This window comes from Podarcis cretensis, assembly GCF_951804945.1.
Source record: "Podarcis cretensis genome assembly, chromosome: 13".
Taxonomy (NCBI): Eukaryota; Metazoa; Chordata; class Lepidosauria; order Squamata; family Lacertidae; genus Podarcis; species Podarcis cretensis.
Window position 1 is genome coordinate 11,778,005 of NC_137182.1, and position 18,431 is coordinate 11,796,435.

Below are 18,431 nucleotides of genomic sequence, written 5' to 3' on the forward strand. Positions count from 1 at the left end.
CCCCAAATCCCAAATTCCCTCGGTTCCTTTCACACCTGCCGGACCCAGCTGTCCCGCTGGCACTTGAACGCCATGGAGCCACCAGCAGCGTCGGACCCCAGCGACCCCGGAACACGTTGGTCGTCACTTTTAGGCTTCAGGCGCAGCGAAACAGCAGTGCGACGGATCACTTCCGCCCGGCCTAAGGCGAGCGGTGAAGGACATAACTAGCCCCGAGTTTCCCTTGCGCTTAGCTGACGTAGAGAAAGGGGCGTGGCCTCAGTCTCCTCAGTCTGCCGTTTGCGCTCTTCCGTGAGGGAAAGCGGAGCTCGGGGCGGGGCCTTTGCTGGTGCAGCAGAAAAAGAAGCCCGCCCCCCAATTGGTTCAAATGGGATTGGTTTATATTTCCGTGTCAAACGAGTCCCGAAGCGCCTTACTGGACAATAAAAGAAACAATAGACATAACAAGAGCATAACCAAGTACAGCATAAATCCTGCAATCACAAGCAAAAGCCATTCTTTGTTTATTTCTCAAAATTTAGACACCACTTGCTCATAGCTGTCAACTTTTCCCTTTTTTAAAGGGAAATTCCCTTATTCCGAATAGGATTCCTCGCAAGAAAAGTTGACAGCTACGCATTTGCTTCCTAAAAAAAGAAAAGAACCCTCAAAGCGGTTTACAAAAATATAAAACTGAGAAAAATGCACAAAGCCTACTCTACAAAACATGCAAAAGTTTAAAACCCCCCAAAAGTGGGATAAAATGACCTCAGCTTTCTAAGCATTTGAGCAGGCTGCTTGTCCAAACAATAATGTTTTACGATCTATAAAAACTATTAGCAAAACAGCAACTGTCGGCTTTTTGGCAGCCGTAGAATAACAGAAAATGTGTATTTTCCAAGCCAATGTAGGAGAGTGTTTGGTAGTTGTTAAAATGTTCCATCTGGAGGTACAGAGCAGGGAAGGCCCTTACATGTTTGTGAAAAGGGATTTTCCTCAGCTGATGCTTTTCAAGATGTTCAAACCTTTTCTCTCGGAGCCGGCCCACCCATGGGGGAAGATGATGTGATTGCCTCAGGCAACAGGATCTACAGAAGCAGCAGATCCCAATGTAGGATCTTTATTCCCCTTCCCCCTTGTTCCTGCTGTAGATCTTCATTCGCCCCTATTTCCCTGGCTGGGCGCCATTTTGTTGTTGTTCGCCTCAGGTGCCAAAATATCTTGGGCCGGCCCTGCTCTCTCACCATCACCACACAATACGCACACATAAACATCCCTTGGGCAAACCTTTGATTGACTGGGGAGGGGGGGATTATTACAGTTGCCGCTGCTCCTTGCAATGGGAAGGCGTGGGGAGGGGGAGCGCCAGTGCTAATTTGCACATGCTAATTAACAATGTGGCAGAATTAAAGAACCTTTTAATGAGGGTGAAAGAGGAGAGCGCAAAATATGGTCTGAAGCTCAAGATCAAAAAAATGAAGATTATGGCCACTGGTCCCATCACCTCCTGGCAAACAGAAGGGGAAGAAATGGAGGCAGTGAGAGATTTTACTTTCTTGGGCTCCATGATCACTGCAGATGGTGACAGCAGCCACAAAATTAAAAGACGCCTGCTTCTTGGGAGAAAAGCAATGACAAACCTAGACAGCATCTTAAAAAGCAGAGACATCACCTTGCCAACAAAAGTCCGTATAGTTCAAGCTATGGTTTTCCCAGTAGTGATATATGGAAGTGAGAGCTGAACCATAAAGAAGGCTGATCGCCGAAGAATTGATGCTTTTGAATTATGGTGCTGGTGGAGACTCTTGAGAGTCCCATGGACTGCAAGAAGATCAAACTGATCCATTCTGAAGGAAATCAGCCCTGAGTGCTCACTGGAAGGACAGATCCACTGAGGCTCCAATACTTTGGCCACCTCATGAGAAGAGAAGACTCCCTGGAAAAGACCCTGATGTTGGGAAAGATGGAGGGCACAAGGAGAGGGGACGACAGAGGATGAGATGGCTGGACAGTGTTCTTGAAGCTACCAGCATGAGTTTGACTAAACTGCAGGAGGCAGTGGAAGACAGGAGTGTCTGGTGTGCTCTGGTCCATGGAGTCACAAAGAGTCGGACATGACTAAACGACTCAACAACAACTACAACAACAATTAACAGTGTGACTAAAATTGCTGTTCTTTTGGAAGGAAGCAGGTCTGGAAAAAAGGGGGTAATTGCTGTACAAAGCAGTGTGATCTGAAATTGTTCAGCTGCTGCTGCGAATGAGTGGAGGGATTTGGCGCAAGCAGGACTGCAAAGCGTTTTGTAATGTGAAAAAGCAGCAGTGTTGGACCGTAGGAAAAAAAACCCCATATTTGGGCCGTACTTTTATCAGGCCAACCAAATTAGCGTGCAAGCATGGAAGCCATCAGGCTACAATGGTAAACAAAGCAAGGGAACGGAAGTGAGTTGGAAGAATATATTTGTGTGTGTGTGTATTTGGCTGATAGTAAAGCCATTTAGGTCTACATCTGGCAGGAGTCTGAAGCTGGTTTGGAGGGGAAGTTAGCAGATGTTGAAAGAAGGCTCTGCAGGTTTCAGGTTGCACCAGGGCTTACTGGGGAGTTAGAAGCTGATTGGGAAGAAGAAACATAATGCATTTGTAACAGCTGGTTTTTGTACATTCATTGCTAGGCGTTGCAAGTTCCTTTTTCCTGATAAGCCTTGACTTTAGCACTAGCCAAATATTGCCGTATTTTTCTGTCCCTCCCCCTTGCTTTTATTTTTAACCTCTAGCCTGATGAAGAGAACTCAAAAGCTCTGTGCACTATTTTGTAATATTTTGGTGAGCCTAATCAAGATACAGATTTTGGAGATTTTGTAATATGGAAGATGCCTTAACAATAATATTTCTGTTCGTGATGAAAAACATGATTTTCCTGATGTGTAGCTATTGTTTAAATTAAAGGGAAGGCAGCAAGGTAGGATAGACTTGATTTTTCCAAACCCAACCCAGGACAGCATACTGCCGATCTGTTGAGGCATAGCCCACCTGGCAAGATCTCTCTCTCTCTCTCTCTCTCTCTCTCTCTCTCTCTCTTTATTCTTGATCTGTGTGATCACATTTAGAAACCCCTTTTGAATCAAAAGACTCACCTTAAGATGATGATCAGCTATTCAGTTCAGTGACTAAACTGTTGCTTGGAGAACTTCCGGATTTATTTTTTTTCTTTTTTATGTCTTTCAGTATGTTTTTTTGATGATTTTTTGTTGACTCTTCTGTGTATCTTTTTTGCATTTTTGGTTACGTTTTGGCTATGTTTGTTCTTTCTTTCTTTCTTTGTTGAATGTATGTATGTTTCTATTTGTAAAACCTTAATAAATATTTTATAAAAATAAAAAATAAACTGTTGCTTGGAGACTCTGCACTGTGAGTGGCTCATGGTTTCCTCAAGGAATAAATATTACCAGCTAGCAGGAAGGATACCTAGTGCTGGTAGCTACAGTGGCTTCAGGTTTCTAAAGCTTTGGGTTAACCACACAATGGACCTCCTATGAAATTCTGGACAGAATATAAAGTACCAGTACTTCTTTGACCATTCTCATCGTTAAAACTATGGAACTTGTTTCTGCAGGAGACAATGATGGCCACCAACTTGAGCAACTTTAAAAGAGGGTAAGAAGTTCATCCATTGCGTCTACCAATGGTGGAAGCTATATTCTGCCTTCATGGTCAGAGGCAGTCATGCTTCTGAACACCAGTTGCTGGAAACTGCGTGAGGGGAGACTGCTGTTGAGCTCAAGACAGATTTCCCAAAGGCACCTGGTTGTGGTTGCTGAACTAGATGAGCCATTGGCCTGGTTCTTACATTCTCAGATGAGGTGTTCCATTTTTGCCAGCTTCAGGGTGGTTATGACTCTTACTGAAGCAGATACCAACATATGAAGCAAGAAGCCCATCCTGATTGTTGACATTCTATTTGGCTCATGATGGTCTTTTGAAACAGATTGCCAGTGCAATCCTGCATAGAACTACAGTGGTACCTTGGGTTACAGACGCTTCAGGTTACAGACTCTGCTAACCCAGAAATAGTACCTCGGGTTAAGAACTTTGCTTCACGATGAAAACAGAAATCGTGCGGCAGCAGCGGGAGGCCCCTCAGCTTAAGAGGGAGGTACCTCAGCTTAAGAACAGTTTCAGGTTAAGAACGAACCTCTGGAACGAATTAAGTTCTTAACTTGAGGTACCACTGTACTTACAATTAAGCCCCATTATAGTTCGAATAGGGACGCAGGTGGCGCTGTGGGTTAAAGCCACAGCGCCTAGGGCTTGCCGATCGAAAGGTCGGCGGTTCGAATCCCTGCGGCGGGGTGCGCTCCCGCTGCTCGGTCCCAGCGCATGCCAACCTAGCAGTTCGAAAGCACCTCCGGGTGCAAGTAGATTAATAGGGACCGCTTACCAGCGGGAAGGTAAACGGCGTTTCCGTGTGCGGCTCTGGCTCTGGCTCTGGCCAGAGCAGCGATGTCACGCTGGCCACGTGACCCGGAAGTGTCTCCGGACAGCGCTGGCCCCTGGCCTCTTAAGTGAGATGGGCGCACAACCCCAGAGTCTGTCAAGACTGGCCCATACGGGCAGGGGTACCTTTACCTTTACCTATAGTTCGAATGGGACTTACCTCCAGGTCAGTTGGCATATACACACACACCTTGTTAAGTTATTAGCTGCTTCATTTCCCCAAGGCCATGTTTAGTGAACTCTTGCAAACTTTGGGCGTGTCATGCTAACTGCATACCTCATTAACTTTCAAATATTACAGTCCTTGCATTTAATAAACAGGTACTTTTGAGCTAGTCGGTGTCATTCTACCTGATTAGGCACCTGATCCCTCCTTTTTAGACTGTATAGTATATTTTATTATTGTTTTTCATAGTGGATCATGCTTTGCTTCTCGGTACTTATGGAACAACATGCTTCCAGCTTTCATATGGTGCATAAGAAGTAACCTGGTGGGAGGGGCAAGAGCATGGGAAAACAATCTGACCTGAAACCCAATTCTTCCATAGTGAACTTGCAATCCTAACCCCATTCAAGCCCTAACTGAATTCAATTACACTTACTTCTTAATAGACATGGTTAGGCTTGTGTTGTAGGTTCCAAGTTTTTTGTATGTATGCCTACCCCATTTTGCCCACATTTACCAAATTGACAACATGAAATAAGCCTTGGAAATTTGAAAGCATGACGGGAATTCTTTCTTTACCTCCCTCTCTTGGCCTTTCACTGCAGACTGTCAGCTTGGTAGACCTACTGTGAGTTTAGCAGTGCTTGGTTTATGCTTGTTTCTGGTGGCTGAGATTGGAAGGATCTAGACTCAAATGTTGGGAGACTTTGGTCCTCCAGGCATCCTTGGACTCCAAAACCCATCACCCCTGTCCTCTGGCCACATTTGCTGGGGTTGATGGGAGTTGTAGTTCAGCAACATCTGGCAGACTAAAGGTTCCCCACATTCCATCTAACTTATATTTTTAATCCTTATCTGCAGTCAGGAATTCTGCAGCCACAGTAACCTAGATTTACAGGGAGGAAGAACAAATCAAAAGTAGCCTTCCTATCTGAGGGTGCCAGTGCAGCAACTGGCATCTTTTGAGCTTCTTTGCTGGTGTACCTAGTCAAGCATGTTGGATCTCTCCTTCGCAGCCCGGCAACACTCAAGACTAAACAAAAACCATTCTCTCCGCTGCAGCAATGGGTGACGGCCAACAAAAAGCTCAGAACTGTTACCAGTGTTTATTGGCAGAGATTTGAATAGCTTCGAACCTTTATATACAACATCCTTAAGGAACAATAAACTCTACAGAGAGAAGCTGAGGACATGAGAAAGGGATGGAGGGAGCTGTAGGTCAGAGAGGCTGGAGAGAAAAGCAGAAACAAGGAGGTGTGGTATTGCCCATCTATTAATGAGAGACTTGGAGGAGAGAGTCCCAGTCTACGATTCGCAGCCGTCATGCAATCTCTTGGAGCAAAAGTGAAAAGAATGAAAATCCGGGGGAATGAGAGTCCATCAGTGCAGAGTTGCTCCACAACATTGTCTCTCGCCTACCTCTTGATCAATCCCAGCACTGCTTTTGTACCTGTTGGTGGTGGGGAGAATAATCACAGAATTCATAACGTCTCACAAATGGGATGAAGGCGAAGAAGGGATGAGGAATTGTGCATCACAGCAAACAGCAGGCTCTTCAGAGCCATCTCCACTTCCAGATGTTTGGGGCTCAAGGCCAGTGTGTCAAGGGCTGGCACATTCTCGGGCACCTGCCCAGGCCCACTGCCAGCCTGCAGCTGTGTTCCTCTTCCTCCCTGACCTGTCAGCATGCTCCCTTGCCCTCCCCCAAGGTATAGCTTGAGAAAGGAGCAGGAGGCTATACTTGTCTTGTTCTCTCCTTCTGGGCTGTGGAGTGTGGACACTGACAGGTAGGAGGGAGTCCAACTCAGGGTGGAGGGGCCATCAAAGGTCTTTAGGTCAAGGGCTCCATAAAGCTTGGGAACAGATACTATCAGAGCTGGGTGGAGATTCTTTTGACTGCAAAATGGTAAAGGTAAGGTAAAGGTAAAGGACCCCTGGACAGTTAAGTCCAGTCAAAGGCGACTATGGGGTTGCGGCGCTCATCTCGCTTTCAGGTTGAGGTAGCCAGCGTTTGTCTACAGCTTTCTGGGTCATGTGGCCAGCAGGACTAAACCACTTCTGGCGCAACGGAACACTGTGACGGAAACCAGAGTGCACAGAAACATCGTTTACGTTCCCACCGCAGTGGGACCTATTTATCTACTTGCACTGGTGTGCTTTCGAACTGCTAGGTTGGCAGGAGCTGGGACAGAGCAACGGGAGCTCACCCCATCAAGGGGATTCCCACGGCAGAGCAAAGGATTCTTTGTTAGGATTCTGGCTTAAGATTTCGAATCTAGTACACATTTAAAGCAGTATCATACCGCTTTTAACAGTCACGGCTTCCACCAAAGAATCATGGGAAGTGTAGTTGGTTAGGGCCGCTGAGAGTTGTTAGGAGACCCCTGTTCACCTCACAGAGTGACAATTCCCAGAGTTCCCTGGGAAGAGGGTTGTAACCACTCTTGAGAATTGCAACCCTGCAAGAATCAAGGTCTCCTAGCAACTCCCAACACCCTTTAAAGATAAAAAGGTAAAGGACCCCTGACAGTTAAGTCCAGTTGCAGACGACTCTGGGGTTGCAGCGCTCATCTCGCTTTACTGGCTGCGGGAGCCGGGGTTTGTCCGCAGACAGTTTCCGGGTCATGTGGGCAGCATGACTAAGCTGCTCCTGGCGAACCAGAGCAGCGCACAGAAACATCGTTTACCTTCCCGCCGGAGGGGTACCTATTTATCTACTTGCACTTTGACGTGCTTTCAAACTGCTAGGTTGGCAGGAGCAGGGACCGAGCAACGGGAGCTCACCCCGTCACGGGGATTCAAACTGCCAACCTTCGATCGGCAAGCCCTAGGCTCTGTGGTTTAGACACTGTGTGCCACCTGTGTAATTATAGTTACAAAACTACAATTCCCAGGATTCTTTGGGGGAAGCTGTATGATACTGATTTAAATTATAGAGCAGAAGGGGCCTGCCACTGAGACACTGTCTTGACAGTTTAAGATTGGCCTGGAAGCTCAGAGAAAACTGCAGCAGTCTGACATTCTTTTGTGATAGCTATTTCAAAGTCGCCAAGGCTAGTTTGCTTGTCTGCTTCCATGCCCAACCCCTTAGGCAACACCCCCCTCTCCCCTTTTTTAGGTCCCGCCAGGTGCTTGTCTGCCCACCCCTTCAGACATGGAGAGGGATGCCTTGATGATTACCTTCGTTTCTTGCACTTTTCAGATGTCATCCTAGGAAAGATCAGGACAGACAGGGAAAGATCAGTATCTTTGGTGCCCAAAGCATATCCCCTCCCAAGCTTGTAGAGGTGGCACAGTCTGGCAAGGACGGCCAGTCTGGCATGGACCTGACAGAGCTGAAAGGGGTTATAGAGATGAGATCCGAACTGCATGGCTCTCACTTGCCTGTCATTCCCCCCCAAATACTTACATCAAGGTCATCCATGGCAGGAGGAGGGCCTTTCTTGGTGACCTTCTGCATGAGCTGGACGGAGGGAGAAAAGGAAACATGAAGATTTCAGCACTGATTTCTGAGAACAAGAAGATTTGCATCTTCTCCTCCTTCCCCCACAGTGATGCACCTCAGCCGGGATACAAATAAAAGTTTGTTATTTTTATTATTTATTTTTAAATTTCTATACAGTGGTACCTCGGTGTAATGGTTATAAGGGGTTGCTCGTGCGTAAGTTGCCGCCACTCCTGGCTAGGTAGCCTGGTTAAACCTGTTCTGGCTGGACAGCCCTTCACTCCGTGGCTGTTCAGTCGCTAGCAGAATCCGTCAGTGGGTGTTTCTTGAACTTCTTCCAGCAAAGAAGTTCTTTGACACCAAGTCTACGCCTACTTTCCCTGCACGGAAGTCTTCTGCGCAGGGTGGGTGTGGGTAGCGGAGGACCCGTGCTCTCCCCGCTGGTCTCCAGCGAAGAGTCCTGGAGCCCCCTCGCCGATTCTCCCATCTGCCCCCCTTTATCCCTGGTGTTATGCTGATTTCCTTCCCCAGCCGATGTGCTCCCTCTCTCCCTGCTGGGCCCCTCTCCAGCATCGCTTGAGAGCCTTGCCTCCACCTCTGGCTCCGATGTCAGTTCCCTGACACTCGGGTTAAGTACTTAATTCATTCTGGAGGTCCGTTCTTAACCTGAAACAGTTCTTAACCTGAGGTACCACTTTAGCTAATGGGGCCTCCTGCTGCCGCCGTGCAATTTCTGTTCTCATCCTGAAATAAAGTTCTTAACCCGAGGTACTATTTCTGGGTTAGCGGAGTCTGTAACCTGAAGCATATGTAACCTGAGGTACCACAGTACTGCTTTATATTTTTAATAACACTCTCAAAGTGGTTTACAGCATATTCAGTCAATAAATCAATAAAACAATAGCCGGGCAATGTTCCTCCGGCCTCAGGAGGAGCCTCTTTTGTAGGGCTGGGTGAGTGTGGGCCCAGCCCCCAAGGCCAGGTGGTAAGGGCCTTGCGGAGAGCAGCCTCCATGCCTCACAGCTGGGCAATGTTCCTCTGGCCTCATGAGGAGTCTCTTCAGTAGAGCTGTTGAGCAATGGGGAATGGCTTGGCTTTGTGCTCTGGGCTATTCACCTCTCTGTTGGCATGTTGTATTGAAATATACCTGGAGTGTGGATTTCATGCTCTTTATTCAGCTCATAGTAGTGAGGAATGAAAGTTTCCCCAAAATATCTGCTTTATATACATTATTTACACAATGGGTCGCATGTGATTGGCTAATTCTGGGATTCTCCTGTAGGCCAATCAGCTGCGGATTCACTTCTACCTGGAGCTGGACTGGGTGCCTCCTGCGGACCAATCAGACTGCTGCATTGTTCTAGGACCAATCAGACTGCTGCATTCTGGAACCTATTGTTCTAGGACCAATCAGACTGCTGCTTTTTGGATCCTATTCAACTCAGTAAATAACATGTATCATCATCATCATCATCATCATCATTATGTTTTAACCATTGAAGAGGCAAAATGAAAGGTTGAAAGTACTTGCCCAATGGCTGATTACATCTTGGAAACCAAGAGTTGGTTGGTATGGTTTCTGCTGGTTTGAAAGTGGAGCTTAAGGGCATAAGAAAAGCCTTGCCAAAGCTCCATCTAATTCGGCATCTTACAATGGACAACTAGGTGTCTGTGGAAAGCCCACAAGCATAGTTCAATGCCTTTAATAGCTCCTTGCCTCTTTCTGTAACAGATAATTTCTGCAGACCGTCAAACTGTATGTACATGATAAGCCAGGTGATAGAAAACATTTTGTGCCATGGAATTTTTTTAATGCAACTTATCCAGCATTTGTTCCCCTCCCTCAGCCTGCCTCTTAGCAATTAATCTGAGGATAAATAAGCATTGCGAAAGTCCAAAGATGAATATGAAATGTGAATTTTGGAAAAGATTGTGTTATTACCTATGTATTTTATTGTTAAACTAAAATTTAATAAATATTATAAAAAAAAAAAGCATTGCGAAACATTTCACTCCCTGAGAAGGAACGGCTATATGTGATGCCTAATAATAATAATAATAATACTTTATTATTTATACGCCAGCCATCTGGCTGGGTTTCCTCAGCCACTCTGGGCGGCTTCCAACAAAATATTAAAATACAATAGTCTGTTAAACATTAAAAGCATCCCTAAACAGGGCTGCCTTCAGATGGCTTCTAAAAGCCTACGTAATTGTAGCATGATTGTAATGGCAGGAGGTGCATTGGCTATAAAATTGCCAGCCACATTAACTGCGCTTTGCAGTCCACATCATGGGCTGCCTGGGTGAAAGGGTCTTGTTGTTCCTGCTTTCGTTGCTGGTCAAGGAATCCAAACTTGCCACTGCCCTGCTGCTTGCCCCCTGGGGAAACCCAATCTTTACCACTAAATTGGACAAACCAGGTTTTCTCTGGATTGACATTTGCCCTGCATTGCAGGGGTTGGACTAGATGACCCTGGGGTCCCTTCCAATTCTACAGTTCCATGAATCTAATTTTATCACGAAAGATCAAGTTTTCCTGGGGAAAGCAGTGGGGCAAGGACAAAACTGCTCAGACCCGTGCTTTTGAGGCATGTGACAAAAGTGGAAGTGTGAGAGAGCCCTAAAATCATGGGGAACACAGCCAGCCACTATTGTCTCCTCGGGCTATAGGACGGTATATAAAATCAATAAATAATACAGTGGTGCCTTGCAAGACGAAAAGAATCCGTTCCGCGAGTCTCTTCGTCTTGCGGTTTTTTCATCTTGTGAAGCAAGCCCATTGATGGCTTAGCAGATTAGCGCTATTAGCGGCTTAGGGGCTTAGTGGATCAGCTGATAAGCGGCTTAGCGGATCAGCTGATAAGCGGCTTAGCGGATCAGCTGATAAGCGGCTTAGCGGATCAGCTGATAAGCGGCTTAGCGGCTTAGTGGATCAGCTGATAAGCGGCTTAGAAAAAGGGGGGAGGGGGAAAAAACCGCAGGAACTCACAAGACATTTTCGTCTTGCGAAGCAAGCCCATAGGAAATTCGTTTTGCGAAGCACCTCCAAAAGGGAAACCCTTTCGTCTAGCGGGTTTTCCGTCTTGCGAGACATTCGTCTTGCGGGGCACCACTGTAATAATAATCCTTTAAGCCGCACCACTGCTGATCTGATTTGAAGACAGATCAAGACTCTGCCTTGGTCCATAGCTGGACAGACTCACCTCCGCATAGTGCTCAACCATGGCCGCCTCCACTTCCTCGTCCCCTTCCCAGTCACGCCAGTTATCGAAGTCCACTGAGAGCCATGCTGGCTGCAAGTAAGATGAAGATTCACAGATTAACCCAGACTCCCTGCTTCTGCTTTTTCGCCTGGCTGGAGGAGAAGCTTTTGGGGGAACAGCTGGTCACTGAGCCAATCTGACTTCTGGATTTTATCCCTTTTCAACAATAAGACAGAATTGGCCTCTGCCAGAGTCTATTTTGTCCCCAGGTATTTCTTTTTCCAGGGACGCGGGTGGCGCTGTGGGTTAAACCACAGAGCCTAGGGCTTGCCGATCAGTAGGTCGGCGGTTCGAATCCCTGCAACAGGGTGAGCTTCCGTTGCTCGGTCCCTGCTCCTGCCAACCTAGCAGTTCATAGGCACATCAAAGTGCAAGTAGATAAATAGGTACCACTCTGGCGGGAAGGTAAATGGCGTTTCCGTGCGCTGCTCTGGTTCGCCAGAAGTGGTTTAGTCATGCTGGCCACATGACCTGGAAGCTGTACACCGGCTCCCTCGGCCAATAAAGCGAGATGAGTGGTGCAACCCCAGAGTCAGCCACAACTGGACCTAATGGTCAGGGGGCCCTTTACCTTTACCTTTATTTCTTTTTCCAATGTTTCGATAGCATAATAGGGCCAGATACTAGCCACAGCTGAGAATTCTGGTTTTTCTGACCCCTTTCCAGCAACTCAGTATCTAACAACTGCTTGGGGGTGGCTGTTACGGGAATCCCTATTAACCAAAAGCTCACTCTGTTTGTGTGTGTGTGTGTGTGTATCCACAAACCCTTTTCAGCATGTGGCAAATGCAACTCAGCCTTATTGAGTTCCCTTCTTGAGCTCAGAGAATAGATAGCACTGCACCAAAGATTTCACTCAAAAAAAGACACCCCAAGTGAGTCCTCTACAGTTTTATGATCTATGACCTCAGCTCTGTATGGAAAAGAGAACAAGCCACGGGCCTTACCTTAAAGTCCTCTTTCGTGAGACGTGGCCAAGCCACTTTTTCCTTCCACTTGCGTGCAAAGAGGGTGATGGACCTGCCCGACCGCTTGTTCTGGGAATCCTGAAAGCGATCATGTTGGGAGAGAAATATCAGGCGGCCAAAAAGGCTAATCTGAACCAGAACCAAGCTTGGGAGAATGTTCTGTACGTTTTATGAAGCAATGAGGGCCGAGCCCAGGAGCACTGGTCTGCAGCAATGACTAGATTATGGGTTTTGGAAACACATATTCCATTTTTTCATGTAATTCCAGGTCAACCAGCAACAAAAATAAGCAGGTAATTAGAACTGATTGCCTTAATCAATTATCTTCATACCAGCCAGACCCCTCCAAGCCAGAATAACTAACACTCAGAACCTAGGGTGGGGCTACTCAATAACATGTTCAGTCCTCTGTGGTTGTGGTCATTTGCAACCTGCAAATTTTCCCACCTTGCCACCACTGACTTAATCATGGACACCAATAAAGAATTATTAATAATTGGACAAACAGATCAAAAATTAATTGAAGAATGGGATTGTGTAAAGGAGTACATGAAAAAACATTGTTCCGGGACAAATATATCGATATGCAATGAATAAAGTTCACAGGGTAGAAATATTGAGGAAACAGATGGAAGTGGAACAAAAACAATGTAATATTAATAACACAACGAATAAAAGAAGTTTAAGGGAAGGAGGTCAAACATGGGTGGAGGGAAGTCTATGTTTTTATGTATTTTTTGGTGTGTTCTTTTTATTTTTTTCTTTTGTGTAATTTGTTTTTTTTTTTTTCTTTTGATATTGTTTCGTTTTTGTTACTGCAATTCAATAAAGTTAAATAATTTTTTTGGAAAAATTAATAACCCTTGGGGATACAAAGTGTGGCTATTCCACAATAACTGCCCAGTGCGGAAGCATCCCAATTTGTTGCCACCGCAAATACGCTACAAATAGGCAGGCACAGAATGAATGAAGATGATAGGTATGCAAGGTCTGTGATATGTAAGGAACAAGCCATGTGCCAACCTTTCTGTTGCCTCCACTTGCTGGAAGCCTCTAAAATTCGGAAGATGGAGTGAGGAGAAGGTCCTGCACAGCTTTTTGGACCTTGCCCTTGATAAGAGCTAAAGCAGTGGCAGCAGAAACTGCTCCCTGAACAACTCAGTCCTTGGTCATTTTTCAAAAGCGTGCACCATTTAGTCTCGGTGCAGAAGCAGCAACTTTTAATTGATGGCAGAAGTTCCAACAGCAACCATCCAAGGGCTCTATATCTACCAGCTGGATGAGACAAAACTTTGCATTATTGTTCATTCTGCTAGTGAAGAGTTTCGTGGCAAGGAGTAAAGATTGAGGGCAGTTTTGCCCCTGGCAGTTCCAGGACACTCCTTCCAAAAATGGCATACCTTTGTTTTGCTGCTCACCTTAGAATTAACCCGGGCATAAAAGGTAATCTCGTTGTACAACTCCACACCATCTGCGTTCTTGCAACTGTGGAAAGACAAAAAGATTATGGTGGGGTTCCTGAGGAGCTACGAAAAACAACTTCTGAATAAGGTCCTGTGTGGTTTTATCAGCGATGAAGCTGCAACCATGATTAATCAGCACTGCAGTTGGCCCAAAAAGAAGTCCAAGGCCAGGCCTTGCTTGCGATCTTCACAGCAATTGATTGCACAAAATTTGCTCACAGCTAAACGTTTGAAATTATGAAACACGTTTTACCTAAAATGCTCTCTTCACCACAGCAGCTGACCAAGAGATTTCAAAATAATTGCCCTGTCTGTTGGATCTTCATATTGTTTAGGGCAGGGATGGGAAGCTTGTGGCTTTCCAGATGTTGCAGGACCAAAACTCCCATCATCTCTGAACAATGGCTTTGCAGGTTGGGATGAATGGGATTAAAATCCAACAGCATCTGGAAGGCCACAGGTTTCTCGATTCCCCCACTCTTCACCAAATGGTCCAGGGTGAGTTATATAAAATTAAAATAACAACAACCAGCGGCAAAGTAACAAAACAGCACGACAGAGCAGCCGTGCTAGAAAGGCAACCCCTTACCTGAACACAACTTTGTAATCGTCAAGATCTACTTTCACGTCTGTGCTGTCCTCCACACAGAACTCCAGGAATATCCATCGTGGGCGGTCGTACCACAGAGTTTTGGCTGGTTGCCTTAGGAAACATGCAGAAGATATGAGGATGGCGAAGACGCAAGTGCCATTGCCAGTGGAATGAAGGGGGCAGGAGTGATCTCAGCCTACAGTGAGGACCCATTAGCAGCGCTACACATTTTAAACAGGGTTGACACTTTAAATGTTTGTGGCTTCTTACCCATAATTAGAACAGCATGCATCCATCTTCCCTCTCAGGACCTTGGGAGGACCTTGGCATGGCAAACCATAACTCTGTGATTATTAGTGAACGTACTTTAAAGCAGTGTGATACGTGGTTTCGGAGACAGAGCAACATTTTGGGTAGCCAGATGCAAAAGAAGACAGGCTCCCAAACTTCTTCTTTTTTTGGTATATAATTTTTATAAAGTTTTCTGTTTTACAATTAAAAATACTCATTTTAAATCCTCAAGATATCAATGACTTCCCTTCTTCTCTCTCTTTCCATGGTTCATTTTACATATCATAAATCCCTGAATATTTTACAGAAACTATACCATTCAGTATTCCGTTATTCCAGCCATCAAAACTTATTTACACTGTTGAATTTATCTTAATGCCGCCAGCGTTTTCAGCTGTACACAATTATTTCCCATATATTCAATAAATGTTTTCCAGTCTTCTTTAAACGTATATTCTTCTCATTCTCTTATTGTAGATGTTAAGTCTGCGAGTTGTACGTATTCCGTCAGCTTAAGTTGACATTCTTCTTTGGTTGGGACCTCGCTCGTTTTCCATTTGGGGGCTAACAAAACACGGGCCGCAGTGGTAGCATACATAAATAACCTTTTTTGACACCTGGGAATTTCAGTCTGGATTATCCCCAACAGAAAGGACACTAGTTTTTTGGGGGGAAGTACTTTTGAACATTTTTTTCAATTCATTATGAATCATATCCCAATACTCTTTTACAAGTCCACCACATATGAAAGAACATTCTCAGGCTCCCAAACTTTTAATAGTTGGGTAGAAGCAACACAAACCTACGCTGGGCGAATTTTCCTCTTGTGCACAATTGATTAGAGGTCCCCTTTTCCATCTGGCTTTCCAATCAAAAGTGGCCCTGCTTGGTGTGTGGGTGTTTGTGCAGCGCTAGGCCAAGACATTTTGCTGCCTGTGGAAAGGGACACAGGAGAAAGCTGCCTTCTGCTGAGTCCGACCATTGGTCCATTTAGTGCAGCATCATCTAAACTGACTGGCATCAGCTCTTGAGGGTTTCAGACAGTCCCTGAAGGTGATGAATCTGGTGCTGCACTGCTGAGCTATGACCCTTCCCTTTCCCTGACCCATGTACAGAATCTGGCAGGTCTGCCAGTTGACTCTCTTCACATGGGATGAGATAGCATCATCTCCTGCAACTTGAGGCCAGCAGGCTAGTTTAGTACATCTCTTTCATTGGACAACCTTTCTAAGATCAGCTGTATTTCTGAGACCCCACAGTTGCCTTTGACTGGACTTAAACATCCAGGGATCCTTTACCATTAGCTATTTCTGAGAGATTTCCTGTGTTGAGCAAGGATTCCCCATATTTAAGGAGAAGTAAGGACTGTGCTAGGGACGCGGGTGGCACTGTGGGTTAAAGCACAGAGCCTAGGACTTGCCGATCAGAAGGTCAGCGGTTCGAATCCCCGCGACGGGGTGAGCTCCCGTTGCTCGGTCCCAGCTCCTGCCAACCTAGCAGTTCAAAAGCATGTCAAAGTGCAAGTAGATAAATAGGTACTGCTCCTACGGGAAGGTAAACAGCGTTTCCGTGCGCTGCTCTGGTTTGCCAGAAGCGGCTTAGTCCTGCTGGCCACATGAGCCGGAAGCTGTACACTGGCTCTCTTGGCCAATAAAGCGAGATGAGCACCGCAACCCCAGAGTCGGCCATGACTGGACCTAATGGTCAGGGGTCCCTTTACCTTTACCTTTTAAGGACTGTGCTAGGGATGCGGGTGGTGCTGTGGGTTAAACCACAGAGTCTAGGACTTGCCGATCAGAAGGTCGGCGGTTCGAAACCCCGTGACAAGGTGAGCTCCCGTTACTCGGTCCCTGCTCCTGCCAACCTAGCAGTTCGAAAGCACGTCAAAGTGCAAGTAGATAAATAGGTACCGCTCCGGCGGGAAGGTAAACGGCGTTTCTGTGCGCTGCTCTGGTTCGCCAGAAGTGGCTTAGTCATGCTGGCCACATGACCCAGAAGCTCCCTTGGCCAATAAAGCGAGATGAGCACCGCAACCCCACAATCCTTTAAGGATTGTGCTTCTTTCCTGAAAAGATGGGGTGGGGGTTGTTGCTGGATTTCTAGACCAATCTGGAAGCCACCATCCTTCAAACGGGGGAGGGGGCAGGGAGAGACTGCCCCTAATCCCAATTTTAGGAGAGCTATTTGTGGCTGTTCATATGCAGCCACACAACATTAAAACCGACGAGTTGTTGAGCTCTGAGCCTGACACACAGCATGGCTTTTTTCTAAGGGGGGGGGGCGGCGGCGGTGAGGACCTCTGGTCAGGAAGGGATATTCTTGTTCTATTTCCAGGGAATCCCAGGAATCAAACGATCGTTAGCAGTTGTAGAGGGACACCCACCTTGCCATGGCTCTCTTCCTGATTGTGTCTCAATCCCCGCAGCGTCCAGCCGGGCAGCCTTATTTTGAGCCCCCCTCCGGCCAGGCGGAGCCAAACCCCGAGCCTCCCCCTGCCCAGCTGCCGCTGTCCATCACTCTTCGCCTCTTCCCCCATGGGACTGGAAACCAGAACTTTCCCGGTGAGCATTCCCAGGAAAGTCTCTGCAAAAGGTAATCGGCTAAAACTCTGGAACAAACCCGATTTCGCTGGTTAGCCACTTTGAACGTTACTACCACATTTGCAAAAAATATTAGGCCTCCTGCGGGGTTTTAAAAGTCTGCTTGCTTTGTGGGAAGAACATTAAGTCCAACCGTTGATCTAATTGATTATTGGACCACAATTAGCTAAATACACACTGTTGTCCTAAAAACACTCGCCAGGGGGTTAAGGCTCACCGAGCACCGTGACTTTACTTCCGAGTAAACCTGCTTTAACTCTAACTTCTCTTTTAAGTTACACGGTATTTCTTGCCTGTTAATTTACCGTCGATCTGGCTGTTGCGTTTCAGATTCTCCTATATTGATCTTCTCATGAGTTTTTCTTCTAGATCGACCTCCCAGGGGTTTGGATAAGGGATAATAATTGTGAAGCGATACTGTCTAGCAAGGAACAACTTTAAGGTCCGGACGGTTGTGTTCAGACGACCCACTGGACGCTTGGATCTTAACAAGTTATTTGTTCAAGTGTGTTGCAATATGGGCACATAACCCCCAGCCCTTCCCTATTCTGCCGCGCGTTAGAGGGATGTCGAGTTCTTTGGAGCAAACGCATTAAATGCTGCCATTCGATGCTTTTCTTTTCTGCATTGTCAAAATCTCAAATTAGATTTTCTAGTGGCATGGCCACGCCCCTTCCATTTCCACACCCACCCTATGGATTTATTAAAAAGGTTATGCATAACATCACATCGCCCAGATTCCGGGTTGTCTCTTGAGATTTTCGTTCACTGCTTACTGAGGGCAAGAGCGTTAACTTCACACCTTAAACGGCCGGCACTGCAAGTGGCAGGAGTCCAGGAAGTATTTCCCGCATGCAACCCGGCACCGATTGGAGGAATAGCTGTCAACGTTTCCCTTTTTTTAAGGGAAATTCCCTTATTCCGAATAGGATTCCTCGCAAGAAAAGGGAAAAGTTGACAGCTATGCTAGGAAGGGACCTGGAGGGTCATCTAGTCCAACCCCGTGCAATACAAGAATTTGATTCCCATGTGCAACCAATTTAGGAAAGTTCCCAGCGTCCAGTATTAACTGCAATTCGAGAAAGCGCCCGCTCCCTAATGTTCCAGGCTGGAGGCGGAGCCGCAGGAGTAGAACGTTCCATAGCTCTGCAACTATTGGCTGCCTGC

At 46.4% G+C, this 18,431-nt stretch overlaps 1 protein-coding gene across 4 annotated transcripts in view; it reads right to left on the reverse strand.

Annotated features, from left to right (window-relative positions):
• Window positions 1-17,172, reverse strand: part of PTGES3L (prostaglandin E synthase 3 like) — a 38,996-nt gene extending 21,824 nt beyond the window's left edge. Inside the window, exons 1-8 of one of the 4 annotated variants that reach the window (XM_079949877.1) lie at window positions 17,048-17,172; window positions 14,371-14,484; window positions 13,737-13,803; window positions 12,298-12,396; window positions 11,291-11,380; window positions 8,049-8,102; window positions 7,820-7,849; window positions 5,727-6,089 (exon numbers count right to left, since the gene is read on the reverse strand). In XM_079949877.1, coding sequence (XP_079806003.1) covers window positions 7,838-7,849; window positions 8,049-8,102; window positions 11,291-11,380; window positions 12,298-12,396; window positions 13,737-13,803; window positions 14,371-14,484; window positions 17,048-17,055 — 444 coding nt within the window. In that variant the 5' untranslated portion in view covers window positions 17,056-17,172 and the 3' untranslated portion in view covers window positions 5,727-6,089; window positions 7,820-7,837. Of the gene's footprint in view, window positions 1-35; window positions 196-5,726; window positions 6,090-7,819; window positions 7,850-8,048; window positions 8,103-11,290; window positions 11,381-12,297; window positions 12,397-13,736; window positions 13,804-14,370; window positions 14,485-14,643; window positions 14,674-17,047 lie in introns of those variants that run through there. The other 3 variants (XM_079949876.1, XM_079949878.1, XM_079949875.1) reach the window with 3 other exon arrangements.
• Between the last annotated feature and the right edge of the window lie 1,259 nt (window positions 17,173-18,431).